The 18,711-nt window shown below is 40.2% G+C and overlaps 2 protein-coding genes across 2 annotated transcripts; one reads left to right on the plus strand and one right to left on the minus strand.

The window, feature by feature from the left end:
• Positions 1 to 6,244: 6,244 nt before the first annotated feature.
• On the minus strand, positions 6,245 to 10,122 carry crybb1 (crystallin, beta B1). The gene is made up of 6 exons (XM_086301838.1): positions 9,969 to 10,122; positions 9,465 to 9,608; positions 8,647 to 8,765; positions 8,345 to 8,477; positions 7,723 to 7,865; positions 6,245 to 6,636 (listed from the first exon to the last, which is right to left on the minus strand). The coding sequence occupies exons 2-6, from the start codon at positions 9,585 to 9,587 to the stop codon at positions 6,459 to 6,461; spliced, it is 696 nt and encodes a 231-aa protein (XP_086157964.1). The 5' UTR covers positions 9,588 to 9,608; positions 9,969 to 10,122; the 3' UTR covers positions 6,245 to 6,458.
• A 4,840-nt stretch (positions 10,123 to 14,962) lies between these two features.
• On the plus strand, positions 14,963 to 17,128 carry cryba4 (crystallin, beta A4). The gene is made up of 6 exons (XM_086301837.1): positions 14,963 to 15,037; positions 15,638 to 15,681; positions 16,035 to 16,153; positions 16,314 to 16,455; positions 16,599 to 16,741; positions 16,889 to 17,128. The coding sequence occupies exons 2-6, from the start codon at positions 15,643 to 15,645 to the stop codon at positions 17,034 to 17,036; spliced, it is 591 nt and encodes a 196-aa protein (XP_086157963.1). The 5' UTR covers positions 14,963 to 15,037; positions 15,638 to 15,642; the 3' UTR covers positions 17,037 to 17,128.
• Positions 17,129 to 18,711: the final 1,583 nt, after the last annotated feature.

Below are 18,711 nucleotides of genomic sequence, written 5' to 3' on the forward strand. Positions count from 1 at the left end.
CTTTCACAACTGGAGTTCCTTTGCAATAAATTCTTTCTATCTAGCTTGTTTTTCCCCAGGATTTGGAATTAGTTGGCTTCTTCCTTCCTGATAATTTTGACAGTGCAACAGACCATGTTCAGTGGTTTCAGTAATTCCACAGTGACTACATTTCCCTGTTTGATGTTTCCCTATAATGAATAGTGAGCTGTTTAACCCAGCGTGTCCAAATCTGAATCGAGATATAATTGTCTCTTCTCTCCTGGTTCTCCCTGTGCTTCTCATGTTCCCTGTCTCCCTCCTCCTCTCACTGCTGTTGCCATCTTTCCCTCATTTTCTGTTTTACATGCTCTTCATTTCAGCTTTACTAATACTGATATTTAAATCAACTGGATCTCCTTTAGCAGCCTTCTTTGCAATTTTATCTGTCACCTCATTGCCAATAACACCATAATGTGCTGGTATCCATACGAATTTAATTGTCAGTCCCATCATATTTAATCTCAATTAAAATGTCTGGTATTTCTACACCAATATATCATTAATCATTCTCTCTATTATTTAGCATATTTTAGAAGTCAGTGCTATTGGTCTATAATTATCTGGTTTTGTTTCATCTTTCCCTGGTTTGCATATCGGGACCGGGACAGGAGGCCCTGGATGACCATGGAGGTCTAAACAACAAAACAAAAAAACTGCCCACTTGGTGGAAAAATGCACCATGTCGACCATGTAAGAGGGGGAAGTTTTAGGAGTGACAGCAACAGAGAGAGGGAGAGAGAGAAAGAAAGACAGCAGAAAAAGAGAGAAATCGAGTTTTGAGAGATTTGTGATGTTTAGCGTGTTTTGAGTGTGTAGTTAATGTGTTGTCTTGTGTAGTTAGTGTGTAGTGTTGTGGATAGTTTTGTGTTGTGTGTCAGAACAATGAGGCGACTGCTGTCTCCAGGTAAAAAACAGGAGTGACACACCTGCTGCTGTCAGACCTGCAGGCATCAGGCTGTGATGTTCTCCTTTATAGTGGACAGAAATATTTGGAGTGGCACAAATAATTTGTGTGACATCTTATTGAATGCAGAACAGCTGATTGTTCTGTAAATAGTTTGAAATGGTTATTTAAGAAAGGGTAAAAGGTAAATGGATGCAAATAACTTTGTTGTTTGCAAAACTTGTGCATATGACTTTAAAACTGGCAATTTATATTTGCATTTAAAGTTATGAAATATGATTCATTAAACATGTTTGTGGTTGTTACAGTAAAAAAAATATCACTTTTTCTACTCAGATTTTATGTTTTTGTCTGATTTTAGACTGTGTTAATACAGTATGTCAAAATGAAAACATAACTGTAAATTCAGACACGTGAGGTTGTGCTGAAAAGGATGATACCAAACAAGGCAAAGCAAATAGTTTTTAAAGGTCAAATGTAGAGGAAACATCAAAAGTAGTCAAAAATGGCCAATTATACCCTGGACCCCAGAGGGTTTTTTTTTTAAGTAACGCAATAGTTACCTTTCAAGTAATTAATTACTTTTAGAATCTTGTAACTCAGTTACTAACTCAGTTACTTTTTTTGAAGAAGTAACTAGTAACTATAATTAATTACATTTTCAAAGTTACTTGCCCAACACTGCAGATGACACAACCATGGCAGGTAGGGCGGCAATGATTCATCGAGTAATTCAAATAATTAGGTTATAAAAAATGCAATACTTTGTTTAATGCACACCTCTGTAGCATGTTAATGTATTAAATGACGTAAACCCAAGTGTTTCACATTTGCAACAAAGAAACCAGACAAAGACAAAGTGGATGAGCAGCTGGTACACTCTCCACTTGTCTCAGAAATGTGAACGTTTTACACATTAAGCACTATTGCCAAAGTAACATTGCTATGGTTACTATCCCGACTTTGTTTGTTTAAGCATTACGTTGCTGTCAAAATCAAATATACAGCAGATTAAATCAAAAATTCAGTCAAATAGACTTAGGCTTAGGCTGCTGCCCCCGCGACCCAGCCCCGGATAAAGCGGAAGAAGATGGATAGATGGATGGATGGATAGTTCTTTATATTTTATCATGTTGCAGATTTAGCTCATTTGCTCTGAGTCTTCATGTAGGTCAGTTGTAGAAAAGTGCCCGCCCAGAATTTCCTGGCTTTTCAAGTACTGATGATGTCATGTCTGATATCACTAGGGTAAACCAAGTGGAGGGGTGTTTCTTACCTGTTTTTTAATACAAGTGTCAATGCTTCAGAAACCTTTATTTGGCCATCACTATCAAAATGTTTGCTGAGTATGTTTACCTGCCAACTTCCTTGACACTGGTGTCAGACTACTTTACATATGGTGGCAATGGTGACAGTAATGCAGAAAGGGGCTAGACAAAAAAGCACCAAGTGCCAATAGATTCTGTGAGGGATGAGCCTCCAGATGTCAGTCAGCTAGAGACTGTAGAGCAAGAGCCAGCCATTGAACCACATAAACCTTACTTAACTTTCTAACCTCCTGCGTGGCTTTATAAGGAAGCAAAATGACAGAAAGGCATGATGGGAACTGGATAAGCAATGGCAGAAGAGCGTTGGTAAAAAAGATTCAGCACAGTTCACTCAGCTCCAGCAGGAAGTGCCATCAGAACGCAGAGAGCACCAGCTGCATTTGGAAGATGCAACCGAAATACATCTTAGTCCAACTTTGGAGCATCCTGCACTGACTCAGACAGAACCTAATTTCATCAAAGCCACTACAGCAGCACTACAGTCTTCCAGTTTAACGAGACAGTCTGTTTGGAAAGGTCCTAAAATGCAGCCTTATAATGAGGATGAAGACAGTGAACATTCCCTAAGAACTTTTGAAAGGATTCCAAGTGGATGTCAGTAGCCACTGGAAGACTACCATGTGCTCCCCTTCTCACTGGTGAGGCATGAGCTGCTTTTGTAGCCATAGACATTGGTCAGATTATGGATTATGTAAAGGTCAAGAAAGCTGTTCTTGAAAAATTTCAAATACGTACGGAGACTTACAGACTCAGATTTCACTCCACTAGGCTGGAGGGTAGTGAGGCACCTAAAGAGTTGAAAACAGACATGAGAGATCTGTATGACAAGTGGATAGTTCCAAAAGAAAGGTGAAAGAGGACCTCACAGCACAAGCATACTCCCAATGTATTATAAGACTGTGCTGTCAAGGAGTCAAACAATGGGAGACCACACCATTGTAGAAACACAAAAAAACACAAAAAGATGTTCAAAGCACCACCTTGGTAGCCTGATATCACACAGATGCTGTCAACTGAGCTCTGTAGAATGGGCAATCATAATGAAGCAGTTCATTTCAAGCTGCTCTTCACACAGCTTTTGCTTTTAGCTACAAGAAGACACCAAATATAGGACTATGTTGACGAGCTTCAAGTAATGAACCCTTTTTCAATACATGCTTCAGAAAGCTTCATTTGGGCCATGACTACTCAGTCACATGGTGCTTTATATTTTATATGTTGCAGATTTAACTCATTTGTAGGGATGGGAAGGTTGAAACAGACGTTTCGATACTGTATCGAGCTTCAGAAGCACAGAGGTTTTGAAACACTGCTCCGAAGTGTGATTCAAAACATGTGACCACTTTACCCCAGTTTCAACTGGGGCATACCTGCTGCTTCTAGGCATTGCCAGGTGCAAGGATTCCCTTTTTCCTTTTTATTTACCAGAGTCTTTTGAACTGGGCCTTGTAATCACTGAATTAATGCAAACCGCAGTTTGTTTTACGTAGCAAAAAATCTGCATTAAGCCTCCAGAAGTTGCATTAAAATATGGAGATTTCAGATTACAGATATACTAGACTGATTAAATCATACAACTTGCTGAAGGCTAACAGCAGCGGTCCGATTTTACATTGAAGTGATACTTTCAACAAACACGTGGGAGTCTAAAGGGTGATATTGCGTGTTACACCATATTAATTTTAAAGCTTTTGTAACAATTTTTAAATTGAAACTGTATTCTGCTGTGTGCACCCAACCACAAAGCAGAATACAGCCATTGTAAGCAGGGAAAAAGTAATGATAATTTCTATATAAAGTACCTATGAGCGATTGGATGTGATCGTTATGTCCAGTATGGCGGACAGCTCTTAAGCGACATGCACATGACATCATGTGCAAAACCTCTATAACAGCATGGTACGTTGACTGCACAGAGAACCACAAGAAATCCCTCAAACGAGTAACAAGAACTGCTGAAAGATATAATTGGACTCCCTCTGCCCTCACTGGGTGTTCTTTTCATGACCGGCTGCCTCTGCAAACAATATTGTTCAGGACACATTCTGGGAACTAATTCGATTTTACCGTTCACCAGGTTGCAAAACAGTTTTATTTGCCCAGTATCATTACAAAACTGAACTTTTGTGTAAATAGATCTGTGTGAATGTGGGTGCTGATGTAAAGGACGCACAAGACAATTTCGTTGTGCTGCAGTTTTTATCACACTGTGCAATGACAGTAAAGGTGATTCTGACTCTGAAAGTCAGTGCAAGCTATTTTGTAAACCCATTGCTTTATTTACTATGAAGAATATCTTCTAGTTACTTTATTTTTAATTATCCGTATTCCTGGTATTAATTTGTGTAAAATTCAATTACCACTTCTTCTATACTGCATTTATATTTATTCTTGTATTTTAAGATTAGAGAATAAACTGAATACTGTCGAGTCTTTTTTTAAAAATTTAAAAAGCCATGCCAATAAAAGAAATCTAAAAATAGTGCAACTATATAACAGGACTAGAGATGGCATGATACCACTTTTTTATGTCCGATATCGATACCGATATCATAAATCTGGATATCGGCCGATACCGATATGAATCCGATATAGTGTTTTTTAATCAATAAAACTGTTTTTTTAATATCTTGCTGCATTTTGTATAAGTTCATACTCAAGTTTAAAAACAAACAAACACTAAAGCTATTCTGTTATACCTGTATGCAAAAAATACACTGCACCCAAAATATTTCATAGTTCAGCAAAACTGATCAATCTAATAAACTTAAACCTTCTCCATCCTCCCTATTCTGGTATTTTAAAGAGTAAGCAACCTAACTAATAGGGTTGCAAACTCCCAGCAAAAAAAAAAAAAAAAAAAAAAAATAGGGAACCACCCCCCACCTCATGATGCTTAATCGACATAATCAACTTTAATTTGATGCAGGGTGAAAAAATGCACAGAAATCAATTATTTTTCAAGGATAATTAAATAGATTCAACATCTTTCTTCAACAGAATTGCAGACTGCACAGATGGTACCTTCCCAAAGGAAAAAGTACTATAGCTTACTAGACTTAATAGTTACTATATACAGTAATGGACTTCTATACATTTTTACATCAGATTAAAACTTTGGGTGTAATAATGATTATCAGATAATTATTTATTAAAAGCTAGATATTTTAAATGAGAATAAGAAAGAAAAGTATGTCTTTGTGCCCCCCTTTTCCCTGTTAATGCCCTATTGGCCCACCTGGCTAAACTTTGCTAGATCCGCCCCTGCACAGTTACCAGCCGTCAGCTGCCTAGAAAAGGATCCTGGTGTAGAAAGTAATATTAAATAAATTCTAACAACAGATTATCAAGCTGTTGTTCAGCCGCTGGTTTCCTCTTTCTGGCGCGAAGTGGGCGATAAACAAAGAAGAGAGATGGACTAACGACAGAAAAGCCGATCAGCTGATCATTAATCAGTTTCATGTTGGATTGAAGTAGCAGCAGGAGAGGGAGGGGAGAGAAGAGGCAGTTGCTCCATATATCGGTTGTTAAGCTTAAAGCTGGAATGCTTTACGAACATTCAGAGATGAACTTACACACTTGCTTTACTTCTCTCTGGGATAACTTCCTCCGAGATAAAATGCCAGGCTCCAAATGCTCAACCAGACCGCTGATAGAGCAGGCCACAGCTGCTCTATCGCGTGACATACTGCTCCAACGTGCTACTGTTATGAGCCGAGTTACGCCATGTCGCAAGTTTTGTGAGCTGCTTTTGTGATATTTAATGGATCGGATTACATTTTTTATTTCTCTCCGATATCCGATCCAGTAATTTAGGTCAGTATCGGACCGATACCGATACGTAATATCGGATGGTCCATCTCCAAACAGGACCCTCAATTGCAGTGTTAAATCTAGCATATCAAAATTGCCTACGCTTCATATATTTCTGTTACAACATCATCCGAACATTTTTCTGAAAAATGAATAAAGATAGTATAGGCAGGAAGGGTTAGGTTTTTCACAACATGTTTATTTTTAGCACCATAAAAAGTCACTTAATGTTGTCCAGTGTGTTTGCTCTCATTCTGTCTTTCCTCTGGGATGGAGCGATGATGTGGAGATAAAGGAAAGCACTGGAGACTGGAGAAAGGGCTTGTTTGGAGAGATAAAAAGCTGAGAGGGCTGCATGGCTGCAACAGCACCGGGCAGCCAGCAGATGTCATTCACTTGCTGGCGGAGGTGAAGGTGAAGCATCCTCTCTGGTGGAACTGCATGTCCCTGATGCGGCGCATGGACTGGATCTGGGGCTGGAAGGCGCAGAAGTCATTGTAGTGTCTGTAGTCACCGCACTCAAACAGGTACTGGTAGCCTCTGTATCCAGGGTACTGGTAACCCACCCACCTGAGAGAGACATGATAAGGTAAAGGTCATGGTTGTGTGTTTATTATAGGATGTCCATGTAGTGTACTACTGGCTGATATCCATACAAATAAAAAAAAATGGTATATGAAATTATAGGGTTATGATAGAGAATATAAGATATAATATAATAGAGAATAAGACCGTTATAATGCTAAGTCCTAAGAAGTTTAATGTTTACTGTTGAAGTTCTTGTGGTGAAAAGATTCTACTGATCACCTAGGAGACACCAGAAGTGAATTAGGAGGTCTGGAGGACATTGGAGATACCAAGTCTTAATGAGGTTTTCTGATGAGTCCATAAGGGAGTTCTAGAAATGCTTAAGTTAAGGGTTAAGTGGACATTTAGGAGCTTGAAGAGTTCGGTTAAGGAGGTTCAGTTAGTCGTCAGTGAGGTTCCTGGTTCTCCTTCCAGGGATCTCTTAAATGATTCTGAGTTTCTTTTTAGGAGAACCTGGGGTTCTTTTACAACGTTTTAGTTGTCTGACAGAATGTTCTGGAAGTCCTTCAAGGGGTTGCAGTGGTAACTAGGAGATTCTGAGTTCCCCTGAAGTGGATTTATGGGAGCATTACCAACTCCAATAATGAAGAATTAGATTTGTGAATGTTCTGGTCAGGATGGCATTTATCTAATCCAGAGTGTAAAGGCTTTCAAGGTGTATGATAAAGGCACTGAAGCTGTTCTGGAGGCTTTCGGTCAGCAATACAAATGAACAGATTTGTATTGGTGACCTAGAGGACATAATGAAATGAAGCAAATTTTCTGGCTAAAAAAAAGATTTGTAGACAAAAGGACAAGCCTTTTAATGACATCTCATCCCACTTGTTATTTGTAGTATAATCCAACAAGTCTGTGGAATCCTCTTAGGTGTGTCTGAAACCATGTTGGCAGTCCATTTTATATATGGAAAATGTACTTTTTACTATAGTAATATGACGTACTACAAAATTGACTTCCACAGTGTTCACAGGCCTTAACACAGGCCTGCATGTTGATGATATTTGTGATACTCTGCTAATTTGTGTTTTGTTTTGTGAGAGAGCACAAGTACTAAACGTGTCTACTCACGCTCCTCCTGGCACCCTCACGCTGCCCACTCTGTCGCAGAAGCCATGCGCCCAGAGTGTGGGCACATCGTCCTCCTGGATCTCCATCTTGTTGCCCTTGAAGTCAGAGAGCTCATACAGGCAGATCTTGTGCTCCATGCTGTCCTGCAGGTAGGAAAGGAAGAATAAAATGTAGTCTCTATACAACATACATTACATGTGCATTCTCTGCTTTTTCATTGATTGCATTTTGTAAGAAATTGTCTGTGGGTGGCAATGTTGAACTGCTTCCATGAGCAGTTAGTGGAATCCATGAATGGATTTTGTGCTAAATTAGGGGCCAAAGCCTACTAATGTCATGCTGATGATGTGATATGCTATAGTATCAGCATGTGAAAAATATTGTTGATTTTTTTTCTTTAGGAACTGTGTTGATAGTCACTTAACCTTTTCAGTGCTTTTTCAAGCATATATGTCAAACTTTTTCCTGGTTCCAGTTCGTCATATTTGCTGATTTGCTGCTTTTCTTTGCTGTAAGTTTAGCTCTGGACTGTTAGTCAGTCAAAACGTAGGGTCTGAGAATTTAGAATCACTATATTCTCCCATTTTATGAAAAAACAAACGAAGAAAACAGCTCATTTTACCATTCGGATGGGCCTGAGGGACATGAGGCAGTCGCTGCGGTAGGAGTTGCTCCAGGTATCCCAGCGAGGATACTCTCCCTTCTCCAGGATGAACATCTCCCCACGGAAGTTAGTCTGCTCAAAGGCAACAAAGCTGGAGAACGGGGGACACCATGGACAGGATTGGGGGGGGCAAAAGGGTTAAGTGGGGAGGCACAGGAGAAGAATTGGAAGAAAGATAAAAGTGACATATACATGAATAGAGAAGATATGCAGGCAGCTGCTTAAATCAAGTGTGTGTGTGTGTGTGTGTATTCACTTACGGGCCACACTCCACAATGATACTACGCACTCTATCCATGCCACGGTCACACACGTTCATACACTCATTCTGGACCTCCATCATCCTGCCCTGGAAGTTCTCCTGGTCGAACAGCATGATCTGCACAGAGGACACATAGAGTCATAGCTGTTTCTTTACACTATGTTTATAGCTTTAGTTCATGTGGAAGGTTTAAAACAAATTTTGGATTTGGAATCATTTTTGGATGGAGCATGAAAAAAAAGGCAACTTCTTAAACTGTAATTTCCCCTTTAAAGTCCTCAGCACTGACTGAACTTACTAATCACTTAGATTTCCAAAACAACCTTATACTTTAGAAACATGTCACTTTTAACGTGGCTACGTGTAAAATGATGCCAGTATTAAAGATTATGAGCTTACAAATATACATTATTTTTCACTAGACTATAGTATATGAGGTCATTTAATTTTTGCTCCATCTCAGAGACATTTCTTAAGCCCTGTGATGCGGTGGCTTTCACAGAAAGAGTCTAAAGTACATAGGTACTCACATCAGAAAGAATAGCCTCAATACATTTTGGATTTAAAAAAAAAGTACTGCTCAAAGCATCAGTATCTAAATTCAAAGTGGTTATTTTTGGTCTTTTAACCAAGTTTCTTGCTGTTCTTTATCATTCACCTCCATAGTATCTGAAATTCTAATGTCTAATTCAAACCTTCAGTAAATAAACATATAACTGCCCTGCTAGATGAAACACATGGGACAACATGCAGTCTACTTTCTTTGCCCTTTAGGAAAAAATAAAATGCACACATTCTGTCTCTGCAATGACTCACTCTGAAGGATCCCATGCCAGGCTCGCCAGTCTTGGTGGCCTTGCTGGAGGCAGCTGGAGCTGGGGCTCCCTTGTCCTTGGCATCAGTGCCCTGGCTGGAGGCGGACTTGGCAGTCTGAGACATGGTGAGGGGCTTCAGGAGAGTCTGGGTGAGAGATGGAGGAAGACAAGGGGTGAACAGAAATAGAGGTGTAAATTGAAGTGACAGGGTTTCAGAGGAGAAAGTGAAAGGGAAGGAGAAGTGAGGTTAAATGTGGCCCAGGCAAGGTGTCAACATAGACAGAGGGTTGGTAGGCAGAAGTGTTTGGAGGGTTTTGGACTAGTAGCACAAGTCTGAAGTTTATGTTGGAGGTTCATTTGGGTGTTGTTTTGGCCTTTCCCTGGGACGGTAGAGTTTAAGCTGGGAGCGGTGGGCAGGGAGTGGGCCCTGGCTCTGGATGTGTGGGTGTCCTACTGTACCATGATGGATGCTCTGGCCTGTATGTCTGCGTCTGTGTGTGCTTACCTGCGTCAGTATAGCTTGCAGTGCCGTATGAGGGAGGCTAGCTCGTGCTGGTCCCTTCAACGCTCAACCCAAGCTTTTATACTCTGGCAAAGGCCAAACGTAGAGGCTCACAGCACAATAGAAAACCTCTCGTCATCACTGTTGGCCTGGACCAAAGCCAGCAGGTCATCGCATAGCCTGGAAACACTGCTGGCCCCTCGGGCCTGCCTGTAAGCATTTTGCTGTCAAAGGAAACCACTGACACAGCATTCTTTGCTGTGTGTTGGGCTGGTAGGCCTGTGAGCTGTAGTCGCATGTAGAGTTGAGGAATGCAAAGGTCCACAGGACACAAAGAGGTAATCCACACTCTCTGTCACCTACACAGAAAAGGCACACACACAAATACAACATATTCTTTAACTCAGACTTTCTACTTTAACTCACCGCCATTTCTTGATTTTGGAGAATCACTACAACAGAAACAGACAGAAAACAAAAAAAAGGCAGTGATCTATTCGTTCATGTTGATCTTCTATGTGTTCTCCATACAAAGAATCAAACAGCATTTCAAATGAAGTGTTTTGGTTTTTTGGACATTTTGCTGTTTAAACATTATTAAACTTTGAGATAATTGAGTTACTGGAGATTCTCTTTCTCCCACTGACATTCAGGTTCACCAGAGCTGTTCCACTAAATGCTTTGGCACTGCACTAACACTTACTACTGATATCTACTTCTAGTTCTGGCTAGTGTTAGCCAACTACTTAACAGATGATAAACACATTCATATCGCAAAAGCATCTTTCCAATCAACATAAGGTTTGGCATCTGACATTTTCCAAAACCAGCATCCTGTTTGTTTAGCCAGATATTAAATCTTTAATTCTTGTACCAGAAACCAAAGACAATAAGACTTACCTTATATAGGTAAGGAAAGAGCCAGAACAGTTTTTGTTCTGTGCGCGCTGTTTCTGTAGCTTCTCATGTGTAACAAACACTCTGAATGTCCAGACATCTTCCTTTCTCTGTCACAGTTTCTCTCTGCAGTGTCCATGTTAAGATGTTTTTGTGGAGAACCTGCTGATAAATTTGGGCTTTGACAGCAATTTGACACTTTTATTATGAATCCAGTGCCCGTGTAAAGCAGGTGTTTGTCAAAGAGAGTATGGGCAGCATTTTTTAAGTTATTCTGTGGTATCGTGTTAAATCAACAGTAGAAATGTAAATCAATGCAATGGGATGAGCCAAGTAGGGTAGAAGCCTGGGTTTTACTAGCCTCACCCCAACCTTACGCTTTACATTTTGTCCATGAACTACAGTACTGTCATTACTGTAGGGGTGACCGTGGCTCAGGGGGTTGGGAATCGCATCTGTAACCGGAAGGTCGCCGGTTCGATCCCTGGGCTATCTGTCCTGGTCGTTGTGTCCTTGGACAAGACACTTTACCCTACCGCCTACTGGTGTTGGCCGATGGGGCCGATGGCGCGATATGGCAGCCTCGCTTCTGTCAGTCTGCCCCAGGGCGGCTGTGGCTACAACTGTAGCTGCCTCCACCAGTGTATGAATGTGAGAGTGAATGAATAGTGGTATTGTAAAGCGCTTTGGGTTCCTTGAAAAGCGCTATATAAATGCAATCCATTATTATTATTATTATTACAGCCGGTACATTTAAAAGATAAAGGGGGCATATGCAGCATGTTCACTTCCTTTAAATTTGCTGGGATAATATTGAGTAGTTCTTGACTGGTGGGTAATCTAGACAAAAAAGCACTGCCACACAGCCGTGCATGAGAATTCCTCCTGGTCATCTTCAGAGGTTGAATAAAGGTCATTGTTGGTGGTAATAATTATGGGATTATGGCGAATGGATTATGTGTGGATTATATCACTTCAGCTGAGATCATTTCCACGATGGAAGCAGGATTAAATTGCGTTTGATATGTGAACTAATCCTGCAGTGTAATCTGGGTGGCTTCCATGCTGTGATTATATTTGTTGTAATTTCTGCTGCCCTCTTGGTCAGGTCTTTCCTGAGAAAGGGATTTTTTAATCTTAGTCAGACTTTTTCCTGATATTTCAGAATGCTACACAGACATGGTTTCATTTGTAAGAAAGAAAAGTCACCAGCGTTTTTAGCAAAGTAACTGATAAAGACAACAGGAGACTGACATTAGTGAGTATTCAGACAGCAGGATGGAGTATGTGGAGTTTAGTTGAAATAAATGTGTTTGGGGTAATAAACGAACATGTCACTAAATGGACATGATCCTACTTGGTAGGGCTGACTTTAAACATGTTAGCATCAAATGGGAAAAATAATGTTAAAGACTTCACCAAAAGCAAGTGCATCTTTATAGATCCACAATGCAGAAGTTTCAAATGCAGAAGTAAGGAGCAGAAACTTTCACTACTTCAGGCTTGCTGTGTGTTATGGCACACACATGAAGCTTGAGTGAAATTCTAGTATTTTATTAGTCTCTTACTACTAACAGGTATGTGTACCTGTGTGTTACACCTGTACCTTTTGCCAGTGAAGCTGACAACATAGCATAGCACACTTTAATTTAAATATTGTAACCAAAGAGATTCGTTCCTTTAATAGTTAGAACAAATTATTGTGTGAGCGTTCCTCACTAATGATAGCTAATGTTAGTGCTGCTGACATCATTAGGAGGAAATAAAAGAGAGCAAGAGCTTATATCTGTGACTTCATTTTATGATGATAATGATTTTGATGATGATACTTGCGAGGTCTGAAGAAGATTAGATGAGTGGTTGTCACTGCTTTACACTTTTAGGCAGAAAACACACATGGCCTTTTAAATGCATTGACCACTGTCATTTTTATCTTCTGACACTGCCACAAAATGTCCTGCCAAATGAAAGGAACCTATTGATTTTGACCAGCCCTTGGCTCTTTCATTCTCTAATGTCCATTTTCTGATGACTGCCAGGGGTCTCAGGAGTCCTCCCCGGCTTTCTCAAGAAGAAAATATTTAGTCTGTCTTTCAGAGGGGTTCATCATTATCATGGCTGATTACACAATTCCCCTGGTAAGTGAACAGTGTCCTTCTAATGTAAGATGAATCCGATCAGTTTTTTTCTTGTGTTGTGTAGAAAAAAAAAAATCTGATGAGGAAACCTGTTTGATATTTTTGAAATGTGACTCTTTTCAGGCAGGAAACATTTTGGTCTCTGTTCAAAAAGTTGATTCTGTTCATCTGGACGTAGTGTTTTCAGTGGGAAAAATGTTTTGTCACTCTTATAAGTGACTTCTTCATTCTCAACTGACTGCAGGGTTCCCCAACCTTAACGATCATGAAACTGACCTCACAGCCCATTGTTAGTCCATGGTGCTAGTTTCAGTTATTATACAAAAGCACTGTTTATAAGGATGGGGGGAAAAGTCACTTGGATGAGAGATGAAACATTTCCCCACTGATACATCCAGATGAACGGGATCAACTTTTTGGGATTTGCTGGATCTGGATGATTGAACGTTCATTGAGACTTTTGGTCTTTCTGAACTACAATTTCTGTTTTGATTTCAGAGAAATGAACTTTGATTAAGCAAGGCTTGTATATGAAGATCTGAGGCAGTGAATTATGTCTAAAAGTTTTAGATAAGCTGAAATTCCTTTAGGCTCACTGGAAATAAGGACGAGTGCCTCTGCGCTCCTGTTTACATGTGGTTGATTATGTAAGCACTTAAACACACACACACACACACACACACACACACACACACACACACACTAACACACAAGTCCTAGCTAGTGTATTACACTACAGCATGCAGGTTAAACCTGTTTTTACTATTGAGGGCTTTTTTACATTTTTTCATTAAACTGTTGAACATTTCGTAAAAACAAGGCTTTGTTACTGTAATTATGAATATGACAAAAAAAATAAAACACACAAAGAAAGAGTGCTGCTATGATCTGTGTGATCAACCACGTATTCTTGCTAGAACACTTCAAATGATCAGATTTGAGATGTGGAGACGTGTTTCATGTTAGAAAGCATTCTGGTGTAAGTATTAGTGTTTGCCATAATTGGATGAAGGACTTCCTCTGCACTGGTTAGATTTCTCACTGCACACATTGGAAGCTTTCATAAGAATACTATCTGCACTGAAAATCTGCCTTGACACATGCATGACATTGCTTTTTTTCTGTTTTTTTTTTCACCTGAAAGTGACATCAAAGCGACTGAGAACAGATTCCAAGTAATGATCTTGCAAATAAAAATCCTTTGTTATAACCGTTTTAAAAACTTGAGGTCTTTTGCCTTAAGACTTAGCTTTAGGCTAAATAAGCTATATATCAGACAGAGCCATCTAGTACTCTTCCTATTTTCTGACACTACATTGCAAAAAAAAAATCATATTTGGCGCAATTAGTGCTTTAACTCTGGTACCAACCTTTTTTAATAGATATAACAAATTAAGGTCTTTATGTCCCATACTAAAATCGGATCTTGCGATTCTCTTAACTTTTTTTCTGTTCTACTATTTTCAAACATATTGTGGAAAAAAAAACATCCTCTGAATCACCATCAACGCTTCACTGCTATTACCAACATGAGCAGGCATGCACACAGAGCTTATTCTGTCTGTGTTTGTTGGTCTCACATCATCAACAAATTCTAATGGTATGACAGGTCATTATTGTATTTGCAAATTTCACACATTTAATGGCAAAAATGAAGCACCAGTTAACTGAGAAAATGACTGGTCTTTACTTGCAGACATAAATTGAAATAAAGAGTTAAAGAGCTTCCAGCTCCAGCTTTTTTCTCTTCCCTCTCTGATGCCGTTGGCTCTCAGTATTTTCTCAGCTTGCACTCTATGTTTCATTTCTTATATTCCTGGTCTCTGTGTCCACTGCCCCCAGTGATAATGTGGTGTCTGCACTTCTGGCCCTCCATAGATTAACGATGCTTTTGTCAGGTGGGGACAAAGAAAAGCCCCTCCCTGCTGCTGAGCCGGGGCTTTCAGCATGGACCCCTGCCAGGGGAGGCTTTAAAAGGGTGGGGGCGTGTGGCTCCTCTCACTCTCACGGCAGGACAACCCAAGGGCATCAAGCAAGGTGAGTTCCTGTCCCTCGCCCAGCCGCCACAGCCATCCAGCACGGTCAGCCAGGGTACCACAGCCAGGGTATAGCATCCCCCATATTCACACATCCATATCTACTCCCACTCCAAACACACACCATCCAGGCTGAAATCACTGCACCCAGTGGCTGCGATGAACAGTGGTGATGATGGAACAATCTTAGAAATGGGCAGAAAAACTAGAAAGAGAGAGACAAAAGTTAGAGTAGCCAAATGAAGCCTGTGGCCTCTGTGACCCTCTTCTGTTTGGTATCCAAACTATAAATAGACACTGGTGCTTTCCATCTAGCAATTACAAGTTCAGGCTGCTTTCAGTATCCTGCCCATTATGTGTAAAGTACACACTGTACCTGCGACACAGACTTGTTTTTTCATAGGTCTGACAATAGAACCGATCTCCTGCTCTTCACTTTTTGGATTTCTGGTTCACACATCTGTCTTTACTGGTTAGCTTCTGGCTAGTTTCTGCATCAGAATAAAATGACTGCTTACCTCTCAGAGTGTGTGGCTTCCCTGTTGTCACTGCTGTCTATTCATTGTTAGCACTCGTGGATAAAATTCTTTCTTCCTTCCAGACAAGATGACTCACCATTGCACCAAGTTCTCCGGCCACTGGAAGGTGAGTCTGCAGATGGAAGAGCAGCTTTATTCATCAGCACCTTTGAATTTTCCCTCAGATGTGACCAGGAGCTGCTTGTTGTAAAACACCTCATACAGTTGAGCATCAGGGAGAGTGCCCAATGAAGTCACACCACATTAGGACGCTATAAAGACTTCATTGGGATTGGAATATCACACAGTTGTGCATTAGGGCTTGTTAAACGTGGTTTATCTCCCAGTTCAGAGTGATTAGCTTAGCTAATGTAGTTTTATATGTTTGAGGTGAGCTGCTGAAGTGATTTCAGACATCACACATCAAGTTTAAGTGGATGGTGTGTACAGCCATCAGCTGCATGTCCTTTTTCCCATTAGATCATTGTCTTCGATGAGGAATGCTTCCAGGGACGCCGCCATGAGTTCACCTCTGAGTGCTGCAATGTGATGGAGTTTGGCTTTGAGACCGTTCGCTCCCTCAGGGTGGAGAGTGGAGCGTGAGTAAACAGATATGTGCGCACAGATAGACATGCAGCAGAAAACCATCATTAAGTGACATACGGTTAACATGACAGGATGTTATTAACCTCTGTATAAGTGGATTTAAGGACTTTTGGGATGATGGAATAATCTCTTTTTTTCTATGCTTCCTTCCAGCTGGGTGGGTTATGAGCATGCCTCCTATCAGGGACAGCAGTTTGTCCTGGAGCGGGGAGAGTACCCCCAGTGTGATGCTTTTGGAGGTAGCAATGCCTATCACATTGAGAGACTGACCTCCTTCAGACCCATTGCCTGTGCTGTAAGTTATCTCTCAGCTTTTTTTTCCACTGAAAAACCTCCATTGTGAGCGAATGCTGCTGTGACGGACAAATCAATAATGTAGACTTGCCTGACCTGAAAAACTACTCAAATGTATTCTTTCTTTACCTCCCCCACCTCCAGAACCACAGAGAGTGTCGTATGACTATCTATGAGCGTGAGAACTTCCTGGGCCGTAAGGGTGAGCTCAGCGACGATTACCCCTCCCTCCAGGCCATGGGTTGGTGCAACAATGAAGTTGGCTCTCTAAGGATCCATTCTGGAGCGTGAGTGTCCCCAGCTGCTTATTTGCCTCCTTATTTCCCCCTCCTCATCCTCTCAGCAGTTCAAAAAATAACCCTACTCAGATTTTCACAATATGCTTTGCAACATTTCACAACATTTGCATTTCCACGTCTGTCAATTCTCAACAGATTTGTCTGCTACCAGTATCCTGGTTATCGTGGATACCAATATATCATGGAGTGCGATCGTCACTGTGGGGAGTACAAACACTTCAGGGAGTTTGGCTCTCACTGCCAGACCCCTCAGATCCAGTCCATCCGCCGTATTCAGCAGTAATAACTTACACCAAACCCTTTCGAGCATGTGACCCTTCACCTTTGACCCCTGCTGCTTGCCCGTGCTAAATAAACTGTTTTTCTTAAACCTTACTGACTTCCACCAGTGTATGTGCTTATCATATGGACATACTAAATCACTTATACATCACACACTTGTGTTTTCCTCTGAATTGCGATCACCTCTGTATAATTCACATGACGGTGTACAGAGGTTACCTGCTAATAAGGGTGAATGTGAGGAAAAAAAATGTCATTTAGAACCAAGTCTTTAGCTTATTATGTAAGTGCTCGATGTCAACCAGATTAATAAATGTGAACCAAACTGTAACAAATATTTGCAAGTCCTTTCACATATCTTTTTCTAAGATATGTGCTAATCAAACATTGCTGTCTTATTAAAGAAGAAGCTGCTTTCCTTTGTGACCGTGGGCAGCCCCGTGTGTTTGATTTGGCAGAATCCCCCCTTCCTGGCACAACTCCAGGGGGGATTTGTGTCCACTACACTATGGAGGGACAAATGCTGCTGTCTTATTATCTTTGATAATTCAATAATCAGTTTTGATAAGTCAGTAATCACTAATGGTAAGTATTCCAATGTTTGAAATATAGTTTTAAACTTAAATTCACGAAAGCTATCAAGGAACTATGAAGAAGAAACTGTTATGATTTTATGCTCAAAATGTGCTTTAAAGATTCATTTTCATTTAGAATAAAAGGCAACACCTCCCAGCACATGGGGGTGAAACACGGTCCTTTCAGCTGCTCTCAAAATTTCTATGTGGTTACCACAGCCCATTTAATTTATTCACCACATTTCAACACAAGAAAATTACACAACCTTCAGCCTATACATATGACATTGTGCAAAACTCAGAAATACAGTTGCATTTATTAGAATTATATAGCGAGGAAAATAAAATAAAACGCTGGGGCTTTTTCCCCTCTGTTTGGCTTCAGTCTCATACACCTTGTCATTGTTTGGAAACTCCCAAAGATGTTTCCACTGGGGACCTTGACCACAGTGCTGCTGGAATTCATGCAAAATTTGCTGAAATAAGCAAGACCCTCTAAAAAGAGGCCTCGATGGCAGCGTGACATTCCAAACATGTTGTATATAGTTTAGCATTAAGAGCGCCTTCCAACAGGAAAGGTGGTTGTCAAGTAAATGATAAAAAAAAGGAATCAAAAAAATCACAATGACATTAGTCTATACATTGAATAAATATGACAGTCATAGCCTGGTTTAAATTATATTTGAATTTAGCCATTGAAAAATGATTAAAATATCTGTTTTTAAAGTGATAAAGCCATTTTCTGATTCTTACCAAAAAAGGGGAAAAAAATCTCTTTTAAGATATAAATTGATAGATAATTGATAGTTGATTGATAATTGATAGATAATAAATAACGTTTCCTTCCTTTTTCCTTCAAGAATGTTTCCTTCTTGAAGGAAAAAGCTTTACTTTGGATTCTTCTGCCTCTTGTTCTGTTCTCAGCCAGGATGAGCCCACACTGCTTCAATAATGTTGACGTTGCTTTGAAATGTATGTGGATAAAAACCTAAACTACAAGGTGGTAGAAAGTATGACAACTGTAATTGATAATTTACTAGAATGTATAACAATTGAAATTTATAAGGAAAAAGAAAAAAATTTAATAATTAGCTGTATATA

Source organism: Aulonocara sp. 'chitande type north' Nkhata Bay, linkage group LG7 (assembly GCF_057382095.1).
Source record: "Aulonocara sp. 'chitande type north' Nkhata Bay isolate Kocher_YH1m ecotype deep benthic linkage group LG7, A_spYH_male_GT1.1, whole genome shotgun sequence".
Taxonomy (NCBI): domain Eukaryota; kingdom Metazoa; phylum Chordata; class Actinopteri; order Cichliformes; family Cichlidae; genus Aulonocara; species Aulonocara sp. 'chitande type north' Nkhata Bay.

Bases quoted from the DNA above. Each gene is read 5' to 3' on its own strand.
- cryba4 (XM_086301837.1), top strand. From the start codon at position 15,643: ATGACTCACCATTGCACCAAGTTCTCCGGCCACTGGAAG. The intron at 16,154-16,313 runs GTGAGTAAACAG...GCTTCCTTCCAG, and splicing joins CTCAGGGTGGAGAGTGGAGC to CTGGGTGGGTTATGAGCATG. The intron at 16,456-16,598 runs GTAAGTTATCTC...CCCCACCTCCAG, and splicing joins TCAGACCCATTGCCTGTGCT to AACCACAGAGAGTGTCGTAT.
- crybb1 (XM_086301838.1), bottom strand. From the start codon at position 9,587: ATGTCTCAGACTGCCAAGTCCGCCTCCAGCCAGGGCACTGATGCCAAG. The intron at 8,766-9,464 runs GTGAGTCATTGC...TCCTCTGTGCAG, and splicing joins CTGGCATGGGATCCTTCAGA to ATCATGCTGTTCGACCAGGA. The intron at 8,478-8,646 runs GTAAGTGAATAC...CCCGTTCTCCAG, and splicing joins ATCATTGTGGAGTGTGGCCC to CTTTGTTGCCTTTGAGCAGA.